The sequence below is a fragment of the Lycium barbarum genome, chromosome 1, assembly GCF_019175385.1.
Source record: "Lycium barbarum isolate Lr01 chromosome 1, ASM1917538v2, whole genome shotgun sequence".
NCBI classification, from domain to species: domain Eukaryota; kingdom Viridiplantae; phylum Streptophyta; class Magnoliopsida; order Solanales; family Solanaceae; genus Lycium; species Lycium barbarum.
In genome coordinates, this window is record NC_083337.1 from 137,600,874 (window position 1) to 137,613,795 (window position 12,922).

At 35.4% G+C, this 12,922-nt stretch overlaps 1 protein-coding gene across 1 annotated transcript; it reads right to left on the bottom strand.

Moving 5' to 3' along the window:
• Nucleotides 1-11,472: 11,472 nt before the first annotated feature.
• LOC132606781 (F-box/kelch-repeat protein At3g23880-like) lies at nt 11,473-12,698 on the bottom strand. The gene has a single exon (XM_060320446.1). The coding sequence runs from the start codon at nt 12,657-12,659 to the stop codon at nt 11,478-11,480; it is 1,182 nt and encodes a 393-aa protein (XP_060176429.1). The 5' UTR covers nt 12,660-12,698; the 3' UTR covers nt 11,473-11,477.
• Between the last annotated feature and the right edge of the window lie 224 nt (nt 12,699-12,922).

Genomic DNA, 12,922 nt, shown 5'->3' on the forward strand with positions numbered 1-12,922 from the left:
TCAATAGATAAGCAACTAACCAGCTCTAAAGTATTGGGATAATAATCATATTCAATTCTTTTCAACTCTCATTATAAGCCATAGCAAGAAACGTTTCAGCTTTCATGTACATGTATCAATTTTCATGATGTAGCTTTTGAAAATCAAGTATACTTCTATTCATGTCATTCTTTTAAGAGTAGGAACTTCTATACATCATTCATTAGTCAATCATGTAGGCTCGTAACAATAACATTAAGGAAATATAGAATCATAAGTCATGCATGGAACTGGAGAATAGAATTTTACCCCAAGGTTCATATCATTTCATACTTACGTCTAGGACATGCCAAGAAAAGAAGGAATAAGTTTTACATACCTTTAGCGTTTAGTCGTATTATAACTTGTACTTGCTGCCCAAAAACACTTATCCTATATCAAGATATCAAGAGCTACAATTAGTCTACAAGGGAATTCAATACGTATTTTGACGCTCACAATCCCTTTCTAACATTTAACGACGTTTCGTTCGCATTCAAACCAACTACATACAACCAATCCAACATCAATAATCATATGTTCAATACCAATCCGGACAGCCCACATAACATTCCAAATAGCCCACATTCACAACATTCCATAACGATTCACATACGGCTACTACACTCTCAAGTTACTCCTAATAATCCGTAGCCTTAACGTTTTCGTGTAACAACTTTACAACAACCCAAACAACGTAAATACAATATATATTCTTAACTATCATTAGTCTTTCCAATTTAAAGAAGACAACACGTCCAAAACAGTTCCTAACCACAACACGTCCAAAACAGTCCCTAACCAACAACACGCCCGAAACAGTCCCTAACCAACAACATAAAGGTGCCCGGAATTCTTGCGAACGTTTACGAACATACCAAGCAAACCACATATGATTCTTAAACATTATTTCATGTCTTCATTTCATATAATTTTAGTAAAATACGACCAGCAGTCACACGATAAATATATCACCAAATTCGTACGCAAATAGCTACATTGTCGACACTATAACCTTACAACGACAACAACACATTTAACAACATTACCTTTACGATTCTTGGAACTGTTTTAGCATCATTTTCATTCTTACAACAACCCACAATTCATTCCAATTTCGGACCAGATTTTTAGCCCATATTGTTGGAGGCATATCTCCTTGTATATGAGGAGTTTTAAGGTGTTTCAAAATCCTAAAATTAATTTCATCGAGTCTAGTTTGCAACGCAACAAACCTCTCGTCAAAATAATATCGGGATAAGGAGATATGGACGATGCAAGTTGGATTATTAAGTGGGGATTTGGACTTAAATGTTCACAAATTTTGCACTAGTGGCCGCCACAACTGGGCGCTGACCATGCTGTGAAACCTCAGGACTTGGCCCCATGCATGACATGACATACTCAGGTATTGTGCGTGAGAGGGTGCTTAGCCAGTTCGATATACGCTGCAGCGGCTGGGATCGAACCCGCGACCTTGCAGTCACCTTTACATTCCCCTGAGGGAATCGACTCTTACCAATTGAGAGTGTTACATGTCATGTACGCATGTTCATGGAGGGCAACCCGCAGCATGCATGGGTAACACCTGCGGATCCTCAAACATAAGTCGCCTTTTTTGTGAGGACCCCACAGCTGGGCGCTGACCATGCTGTGAAACCTCAGGCCTTGGCCCCATGCATGACATGACATACTCAGGTATTGTGCGTGAGAGGGTGCTTAGCCAGTTCGATATACGCTGCAGCGGCTGGGATCGAACCCGCGACCTTGCAGTCACCTTTACATTCCCTTGAGGGAATCGACTCTTACCAATTGAGCTGGCTGGTATCGAACCCGTGACCTCTCCCCTTTTGTCCTCCCTAAGGAGACACCTCTCACCAATTGAGCTGCAGCGTATATCGAACTGGCTAAGCACCCTCTCACGCACAATACCTAAGTATGTCATGTCATGTACGTATGTTCATGGGGTCAGATACCCAGGGGTTTCACAGCATGGTCAGCGCCCAGCTGTGGGTCCTCACAAAAAAGGCGTCTTTCTGTTTGAGGATCCGCAGGTGTAACCCATGCATGCTGCGGGTTGCCCTCCATGACTTGCTCATGTACACTGAAAGCATTGTATGACTTGGGTCGCAGACGGATCGCACAACTATGCCATCTTCACTCTGCAGAGCTACGGGTATCGAACCCGCGACCTCAAGCCTTTTGTTTCCACGAAGGGAACGCCTCTTACAAATTGAGCTCCAGCTCAACTGGTAAGAGGCGCTTCCTTAGGGAGGACAAAAGTGACTGCAAGGTCACGGGTTCGAAGCTCTGCAGAGTGTGCGAACTGGCTAAGCACCCTTTCACATACAATGACCCAGTAGTCCATGCGCAGATGCATGTCAGCAGAGGGGGCAACCTACAGTGCAGATCACTGTGGATCCTCGACAAAAAGTCGCCTTTGTGTTTGAGGATCCGCAGGTGTAACCTATGTATGCTGCGGGTTGCCCTCCATGACTTGCTCATGTACACTGAAAGCATTGTATGACTTGGGTCGCAGACGGATCGCACAACTATGCCATCTTCACTCTGCAGAGCTACGGGTATCGAACCCGCGACCTCAAGCCTTTTGTTTCCACGAAGGGAACGCCTCTTACCAATTGAGCTGTGTTTGAGGATCCGCAGGTGTAACCCATGCATACTGCGAGTTGCCCTCCATGACTTTCTCATGTACACTGAAAGCATTGTATGACTTGTACAAGCAAGTTATGATTCATGAACACTATGTACAAGCAAGTTATGATTCATGATATATCATGGGCAGCAAGTGCCACTATTTTATATGTTCATGTTTTGGGAGTTGCATTAATTACCGAGGAGGGCTTCAGATAGCCTGAAACTACGTAGCCACCGTAGGATGAGGATCGCTCCACCCATGTCCCGGACGATCTCTCATAATGACTGGATCCTTTCATATTTTATCAAATCTCACGTTCCCTGGCAAGGACTGAGTGTTCTGTTGGCGGGACGCAAGCACCAGACCATGGATCGGTTATAAGTTATTACTCTCCCTACTTATCATGTTTTTACTAATGTTATATATATACATATGTACTCATGCTCATGTTCATGTCCAGGTTTTCAGTTTCAATTCTTATCATGTTATTCCCTATCCCATGTTATTTCTTTTAGTTGCTTTACATACCAGTACATTCAATGTGCTGACGTCCCCTTTTATTGCCCGGGGGCCTGCATTTCACGATGCAGGTACAAACTTACAGGACGACGCCTCTGCTCATTAGGATCTGCACGTACCAGCTTATTGGTGAGCCCCATCTCATTCGGGGTTTACTTAACTGTTATTTATGATTAGTTATGCATCTGAGGTATGTTGGGGACCTTGTCCCAGTAAGTATGTATTCCAATCAAACTCATGATAGAGGTTTCATAGACTAGACAAGTCAGTTATGTCATGTCAGACATTTGGAGTCGTATAGCCATTTTGGCTCACTCATGCTTAAACAAGTATTTTATTAAGTATTATGACTTACCATGTTTTATAAAGGCTCATTATGCATTCATGTTATATTCCGCTTATGTTATGTATCATGATGATTCAGCAAGCCATGTGGTTCGCTCGGTCATATACAGTCAGGCACCGAGTGTCGTGTTACGTCCAGGCCATGGTTCGGGGCGTGACAAATCTTGGTATCAGAGCCTAGGTTCAAGGATCTTTAGGGAGTCTATGAAACCGTGTCCAGTGGGGTCTCTTTTATATGTGTGAGGGCCCCACACATATAAACAGTTGACCACCAAGACATTCAGGATTGTCTCATTTCTTTCATATTCTAGATCGTGTAGTTAGAGTAGTATTTTTAGGATGGCTTCCTAATTCGTGTGTGTACGTGTTTTCAGAAAATTCCTTACAAAAGAACTTACAAGAAGAAAAACACAGCCACCAGCCAAAGGGCTGCCGCTGGAGTAGCTCACGAAGAGACTGTTCCGACTCAAACAACAGTCCCCACTGCTCCTACGGCTACACCTCCTAACACTTCTGACATGGATATGAGAGGAGCCATCCAGCTGCTTACTCAGATTGTTGCCAACCAGGCGCAGCGACAAGAATCAGCCCCTAGCTTAAGTGCTAGTGGTGGGTCAAATAGTTCAAGAACTCAGGAATTCTTGCGAATGAAACCTCCAACTTTCATAGGGACTAAGGCTGAAGAGGATCCGCAAAATTTTATTGATGGCCTACAAAAAGTGTTTCGTGTTATGCATGTCACTGAGACTGAGGCAGCAGAGTTTGGTGCTTTTCAATTACAGGATGTTGCTTAAATTTGGTATGAGACATGGGAACAATCTCGAGGGGAGGAAGCATCTTCTGCTACTTGGGATGAGTTCGTTGACGCTTTCCTTAGCCATTTCATGCCTATCGAGGTCCGGGAAGCAAAGGCTATGGAATTTGAGAGGTTGAGGCAGGGTAGCTTAACCGTTCAAGAGTACTATCTCAAATTTATTTCGTTGTCCAGATATGCTCCTCATATGGTTCCCGACATGAGGGCAACGGTTAGGAGATTTGTACTGGGGTTGAAACCCGGATTGCATAGAGATGCCAAGACTGCTGCTCAGAATGATAAGATGACTATCTCTAAGATCTTGGCATTTGTGCAAGGTAATGAAGCTGAACTGAAGGAGGAAGAAGCTCTGCAGAAACAAAAGGATAGAGAATTCAACAAGAGGGCTAAATCTTCAAGTAACTTTAGTCAGGGAGGAGGTAGGCGGTTCTTTAAGAATAGGTCAGCAGGACCCGCTCCATCTGCAGCTAGTGCCCCAGTCCCTAATTTCAGAAATGACAAGAAGCAGAACTTTAGACCATCGAGTTCTCATTCTCAGGCTAGTGTGGGTCAGTCAGTCTATACTATTCCAGCTTGTACCAAGTGTACCAAGAGACACTTAGGTGAGTGTCGTATGGGTACAAATGTGTGCTATGGTTGCGGACAGAAGGGCCACATTCAGAGGGACTGCATTACTGTATTAATATTCCTATATTATATCTAAAGATTCCTTATTTGAAACATTTTAGACAGGAGTCAGTTTGAATTCTATGCATCTATAGTGTAAACATGTTTATATAATTAGATAATTTATAAGATAATTATCGATAATTACTACTTAATATAAGAGCCGATCGACTCTTTTGGTCGTCCTCACAGGAACTAAATCGGAATTACAGCGACTGATTTGAATTATCTTATGAATTACACGTGGCTGCTATTGTAATTAGTTTTGTTGTCATCGTTCATTTTTTGAGTACTACTCTTGGGTGGGCTTTTGTTATGGGCCCTTTATTAGATTTCTTTCTAAGGTGTATTGGACCTTTTCCCAATACTCCTTTCGTCCTAATTTATGTGGTATCTTTCGAATTTTGAGATTCAAACGATTTTTTGTTGATCATATTTTTTCATATATCCTTTTAAATATTTTAAATTATAAATTATTGTGACTTATCTTTTTACGTAGTTTTCAAATATGTAAATTTATTTAAGAAAAACTTAAAAATTTCATGTCCGAATTTACGATCAAACTAAAAAGATTTAACTCTCGAAATTCTAACCATGCCGCATAAATTTGGACAGAGGGAGTAGTGTATTTAAAAGTTACATTTACTCTAAAATATATAGTAATATTTTTACATGATCAAGAAGTTATTATTTTTTTTTCTCTAAATTTACTCTTATTTTAATAAATGAGTTTTTACATATTCAAGAAATCATATTAAATAGGTACTATTTAATTAAAAGTAGTTTAGTGAAAGCCCCTTTTAATTTTTAGGGGTGAGTGGATTTCTTAATAGGTATGTCCAAATAAAAACACCATATAATATAGACGGGAGAGAGTACCTTTTAGACTATTTTTTCCTCATATGTTTTGGTAAAACTTAGACAATCTTGGAACCAATATTTTTTTCCAAGTGAAGCATTTATTAGGTCATGCTTTACATTTAAATATGTCTCACATCATATGTTTCTTTCCATATTTTTTCTCTTTATTTGTGTTAAACTTCCAAAATCTTACTTTTATAGTGATCATATATGCTTAAATCCGTTATAGAATTATTTTCAGGTATAATTTCAATATTTTGTTACATTATTAGAAAACTTGAATTATTATTTATTACCACCAAGGATGTGATGCAGTGGATGGGGTTGCTCTGCCCTTAAATAGAGGTCTTGGGTTAGAGCCCCTGGGTATGGAAAACTCCTCGAAAGGGGAGCTCTCCCTGAATGGATTCTACGGCGCGAATCTGTTATAGTCGGGCTCCAACGTGTGTTACCGAACGCCGGATGGGAAACCAAAATTATTATTTGTTTATTAATGTTTTATAAGTTCATTAGGTTAATCTGTGTGTGTAAAGATTCTAAACTAAGGTTATTTAAATTGATTCTAGAAGATGAAAGTATGAATCTTTTGCTAATACATGTGAAAATAAAATACATTATTAAAATCTTAAATGAGTTCAAGATAAACATAAATGAGTTTGAAGTAATAATTCCATAAACCGTGAGAGTTAAAATATTAAAAGAGTAAAATGAAGTTTTCATTTCATATATGGGAAACATATATACTTATCTGAAATTTTAATTATTATGTGAGATTGTTACTTTATATGTTTTGAAGCGTGTATTTTATATACCACTAATTTTTTTATGTATCTTATTTTGGGGATTTCTTTAAAGATCAAAGTCTACTCTTTTATCGGTCTAATAAAAAAATTAGTACATATTTGAAATTACTTAGAATATTTTTCATGAATAAGTGTTATTTTGCTGAGTTGAACTGCCACATAGATATTTTTTAACGTTGGGGTGTTTTTTGTTATGCCTTAATGTGCCTCCAAGCGGTGTAGTCACCTTCTTGGACAAGTCAACTTTTAAGGGTGAGAATATTTCACTTTTAAAATTCTCAGGAGGGTAATAGGACTCTCGCAGAGGTTTGGTGTGTAGTTAGAATATCGGTCAAATGTTGAGGGCTCATTTGGCCATTTTCTCACACAAAAATTCTTTCTTTTCGTAGAATTTGTATTAAACTTTTTTCCCTATGAAATGGTTAGTACAACGACTTTTAGTAGATTAACTTAGAGTGTATAGAATACTTCAATAATTAATAAAATAAGCATCTTTTGAAAAAAGAAGACAAGAACCTTTAAGTTTTATTTTAAATTCTTTCAATTATATTTGGGATAAAGAAGAGGAAAAAGGAGAAGAGGTTAAAACCTTCCAGAAATTTGGTGATTCTACGGATTATATTTTCATTATGAACCAAGTATGATTCTTATATAATTAGTTCTTTTATTCTAACTATCTTTTTCTGAATTGAGCAATAAAAAATTTAGGGACAATTTTATATGTCGCCTTTGAAATATCTATAATGTCTTACAAATATTAAAAATAAAAATTATTGAATGTTGTCATATAGTGTTGAAAACAAAAATAATGTTATTAGTCATGCTCGGATTGTCTTCAAAATCTCTTGTTTGATTAGCTAAAATTATTTTTTAAATAATAAAGTAAATACAAAAAACTAAATTACATTGATTCGTGAGGTACATTTTAATAAATAAAGGTTATTTCTTGAATTTCGTCTAAAACTAAGATTAAAAATTATACTTAACTAGCACAAATTCTAGACACATAAAATAATGAGTGAAATTAGTAAACATCAAAAGAGATCTATTTTATATTTAAAGAAAAATCACACGCTCACAAATTCATAAAAGTACGAAAATATTTTTCAATCTATGATCTTCGCCAAGTTGTTAATTATCATACTAAATCATGTTAGTTTATAGAATATCGAATAACTTGTGTCCATTTGGAATTTGCTAATTTTCCTACTTTAGTTTCTTCCTCATAAGTAAACTTTTCTTTAAAAACTATCCAATTATATGACGGAGAAACATTAATAATTATAAAAACTTATCAATAAGATATGATTTACTTGCAATTACATTAAATCAATTATATGGTAAACAAAATATGACACATATTATACTTATTTAATGAAATTTACTATTTTTATATTCAGAATTTGGGCTCGGATTTAGCACGGGCCTCGCGTAACTAGTTTATCATAATAAGCATTAATTGATAAAATGATATTAACCTACTTTAACAGGAAAATTATATTAATTGGGTTAAAAAGGCTAGGCCGCTAGGCCGTTATATAACCTAAATCATTTAGGTATTTCACAATAATTAATATAGTTATTATGTTTTTACTTACAGTGAAAGGGATTCAATTTTGTATGCTTAATATTTATTGATATAACTGGACCAAAATAAGCAATTAATTAATGTATTTCATATCTTTACTATCACTGATTTATTCGGAGAAGGGATAAAGTCACTTCTGGGTAACATTTCGGTCCTTCCTGTCATAAATTTTGTATCAGATTCTTTAACATCAACTTGTGAATGATGATTTTAGTCTACCGATTAATAAATAAGCCTAGAATAAGGCCTTTTTCACTTGAGAAAGATATAGAGACGTGTGTTGTCACTTGTCAGTTACACGAGAAAGAAATTAACTAACATAACATATTCATGATATTAGGAGTAGTTTGTATTTTCAACAGTTAATCTCTTCGAGGAGACAGTGAAATTACTATATTCTGACTCTAGAATTGTAGGAATAAACTTGACATTATTGATAAAAAATATTTTAATGTCCCAAAAAGAAATATTTGGGATGCCTTTGATACAATAATTTCAAGATATTTAGTCAGATACTTGATTAGAGCTGGTTGTAAACTTAATTGTTCCATTACCAGCCTTATCATTTGGAGATTCTAAAGTCTTGCCATTGTTTAACTTTTTTAATTTAAAAGATGATCTAATATGCAAGTACCATCTTCTTCTCACTTTCTTTTATGTTTGTTTTATATCAGCTTCTTTCGTCATGCCTTCTATATGTCATTGAGAGGAAAAAAGTAGTATCTTTGATTTGGCAATGGAAATCATTAACACTTGCTATTGTGGTGTACTTACGAGTGAACCTAAAAGTATGGTTAGTAGACTTGAAGTGAATGCTTTTATACTCAATACAGCTATTTAACTTTTGAAGTGAATGCTTTTATACTCAATACTGCTATTTAATTACTTGTGCTTCATTTTTCCAGGGATGTATGTACAAAATTCTTTACGAAGTTGTAGCTCGAGTGAATTATAACAAGAGGTCTTTGGGAATTGTAATTTTTCCTTCAATTGCATGTTGTAATTAATAGGCTTTACTTTTCAATAAATTTCTTACATTAGCCCAAAAAAAAGAATATGGAGCAATTCTTTTTGCAAGTATTTTGCACAAATGCTATGTGCTTATTTGTTCAACCTATATAGAGTACGTTTTTTATTGCAAATGGATCGTGTAAGAAAAATTGTAAAATGAGAAGGAAACCTTTAGTATATTATAGGTTCCTTTCTTTCTTTTACAGTAAATGTATATTTTTGACATTTGAGAACATTATGCAAATCTAAATAGTGGGAAATATATAGCAAAACACCTTGTTTTGACTTCTGATCAGCATGTAATAACAAACATTGAGTTGATATTTCTCTACATATACGATATAATGTATCTTTTTTAGATTTATCCATAGCTTGTTCTCTCTTTGATAAAATGACGTTTCCTTAATTTTGCTAATTTTATTAGTTAAAATTCCAAGCCAAAATTATAATGACGAAGACTGAAAGAGTCAAACTTCTAACAAAAGGTAAGGAAAATAAAGTCAGACCTTTTCGTAACGCACAAGGGCAGATATGAAACGTTTCTCTTACACCTATAAAAAAGTGAAAAGCCTAAGCTTCTGCTTGATTTGGTTCAACAAAACAATTACAAATCTACTTTTGATAAATTCAATATTTGTTGCAAACAAACAAGAACTAAAACCTACAGATAGTAAATATAAGTAACTATTTCTTTATACGCATGTAAAGAAAATTAACATATCTATATGAAAATCATCATCAAGATTCAATCAGTCGGCTGCAGATGGATAAATTGCTCCTTGAATAACTGAACTTCCTAAAAGTTCAATAGTAGAAAATGAAATTAGAATAATAACTTACTGATTTGACATGATTCATGACTATTAAAACTAGCTTATATGAAAAAATACAAAACATAGGAGTGTCCTCAAGCATAGCCATACATTCTAATATGCACTAAACATTAATTAAAATAAAAATTAATATCATTATCGTGGCAAAAGAAGAAGATTCATTTTCCTAGTCAAAACACTTAAGTGTGCATTGAGCATTTAATCTCATGTGAACTGGTACGCATAGAACATGAACTAATTTGCATATAACATGAACTAATATATGATAGTTACATTATCTGAAAAAAAGATTGCATGAGGTTTGTAACTTCATATCTACTCTAGCTCCACCAACACCAACTAAGTTTTCAAATAAAAGCTTTCGTCCTTTCACCATGGTAGCTCTATTATTAATGTAGTTACTTCGATGTCCATATTTACGAGCCCTTATTCTCTTGTTTTGATAAAACGAGAGAATAACCTTCTCCATTACCGGCGGGCAGCTCCACCCTTTCTCACGCCTCACCATCTAAATATATAAAAGTAATGTCCTAGCAAACATCTCAAGCTCTGCCTTGCAAAATTTCACTTGCAATTCCTTTAGGCTTTTCTTTCATTCTTCATTATGTTCAACTAAATTCAACAAAATATTTTTGGCCCACTTCTCAATTACTGTCTCACACAGGAAAGCAAATCAACAATGAGATACCATGTGTGTCAGAGAACTATTGGACGTTTGTACATGGATTAACTGTTTTTCCTTATCTGTTTTTGAGAAAAGAAAAACATAGTAGGAAAAACATAACCGTTGCAATTATTTCTTTTTTCAACCATTAATATCTTGAAAGATCAAATAGAATGTACTAGGATCACGTAGAAAGTAAACTCGAATACTATTTGTCACTCCGTTAAGAAAAAAAGCTTTCAAATTTATTATAGCGGGAACCTTTCTGTTTGGAATACTAACAGAGTTGACCAAATGCACCTTTATTCACAAGTGCCCCAATCTACTTCCATAGTCATAGCAACTAAATATTTCCTCTATTGCTTTCTCCTAGTCCAACCCATTCTTGCTAATGTCAATGTTACAACTAGAGTGAAAGTAAATTCAACCTTTGATTGACCGAATAACTAAAATAAAGAAAAGATAGTGCCAAAATAATTTAATAAACTATTAGCAACAACGAGAAAAGTAGTTTTTCATGAAAATATGAAGAAGAAGAAGAAAAAAAGGATCAACTAGATCTCCAAGAAGATGTGAGGTAAAGTTATCCATCAGATATGCAATGTTTTCTCTATTATTCGATAATAAGATAAAATATAATATCCCTTTGTTAAATGTATAAAGTGAAACTCTTATAAATCATTACTTACACAGTTGCATTCATCTGAGCTGTTGTGTCCTTGGTTCATTTTGTGAAAGGGGACAAACTAGACTTTCTATGTAGATTTCCGCCAAAAGACCATCACTAAATTCTGCATACTCTGGAAATCTGATCGAGTTATCCTTTGGATTGCATATCAGGAAAACTGATTCCAACCTAAGCAAAAATTCACCTCTTTTTGACAGACAAAAGAATTGAGAGAATAAATAATCCACGAGGGTTCTAATAGTATAATTGATGGTAAACATTTTTGTCCAGGATTCTTTAACCCCATACTCGTTCATAATCCACACATCTACTTGAATAGTCGAATTATTACAAATCATTGAAACATTACTTCCCAATGCTCCCAACACGAGAACACCATCCCTTTCTTCTCTATAGCAGGGGCGCTCCACCTTTCTCCATTTCTCATTAGCCAAATCAAAAGAGGTTATGCTCCAACCTCTTTCCAAACCAAGATCAGCAGTAGCAGCCCAATGAAGCCTTCCATTCACAAACTCACCCGAGTTAATTAATCGTGCTCCATTCCGAGGACAATCAATTTTTTGCCAAGAATTATTCTTTAGGCTATACATATTGACCTCTTTAAAATCATGCAAACGACTAATAATACACACTACCTTATAATCATCATGAATCTCGTCATACCCAAAACCATATGTGGAACGGTAAGAATCCCTCATTTTAGATCTCAAAACAGGCAATTTCTTGTATGTTTTAATTGACGGGTTCCATAGAACCAATTCTTCTGCCCCCCTTACAAGACATATCAGTCCATTGACAGAACCCTCAATCAAAAAAGATATAGAGGAGTCTTTCATGGGATAATCCAAGTCAGACTCCTCAATAACAGACTCATCGTGAAGTAAAGACTTAAGGGAACAATCCTTAAGATTGAATTCAGGTTGGGCAATCCTCAACATAACCCTATAATTGGTGTAGTCCGTGTTGTTATTTTTAGCTGATAAACTTAGATGGGATTTGATAAACTCAGGGCTACAAATCAAAGAAAACCAAGATTTTGAAACAGACTTGAATCTCAAGAGAGATTTCACTGGAAGCCTTGAGAGAATCTCAGTAAGAAAATCAAAGGAAGCCAAGATTTCTTGTTCATCAGATTCTGGATTTTCTTGCTTTCCTTCAATATTCTCTCTATTCAGTTCTTCTAAAGATAGCATTTTGGATCTGGTGATTCTTTGTGAAAATGTTGGAGCCGATAAATAAATAAAGCAAGCAAGAATTTTTTTTACTTATGAATTGAACTGAAAATGAAGAGATGCTTCTTTCTCTTGTACCTACTTATTCATATCACTAAAATCACTAAAATACTTACTAAATCTCACTTCAGATTGCCACCCAAAAAAGTTCACATTTATAGCATGTAATTATTTTTTTCAAAATGAGTTACTATTTTTTTTGTGCCGAAAGTCTAAAGATTCTT

What these genes read in the sequence shown, in the direction of transcription:
- LOC132606781 (XM_060320446.1), bottom strand. Translation starts at nt 12,659, where the DNA reads ATGCTATCTTTAGAAGAACTGAATAGAGAGAATATTGAAGGAAAGCAA.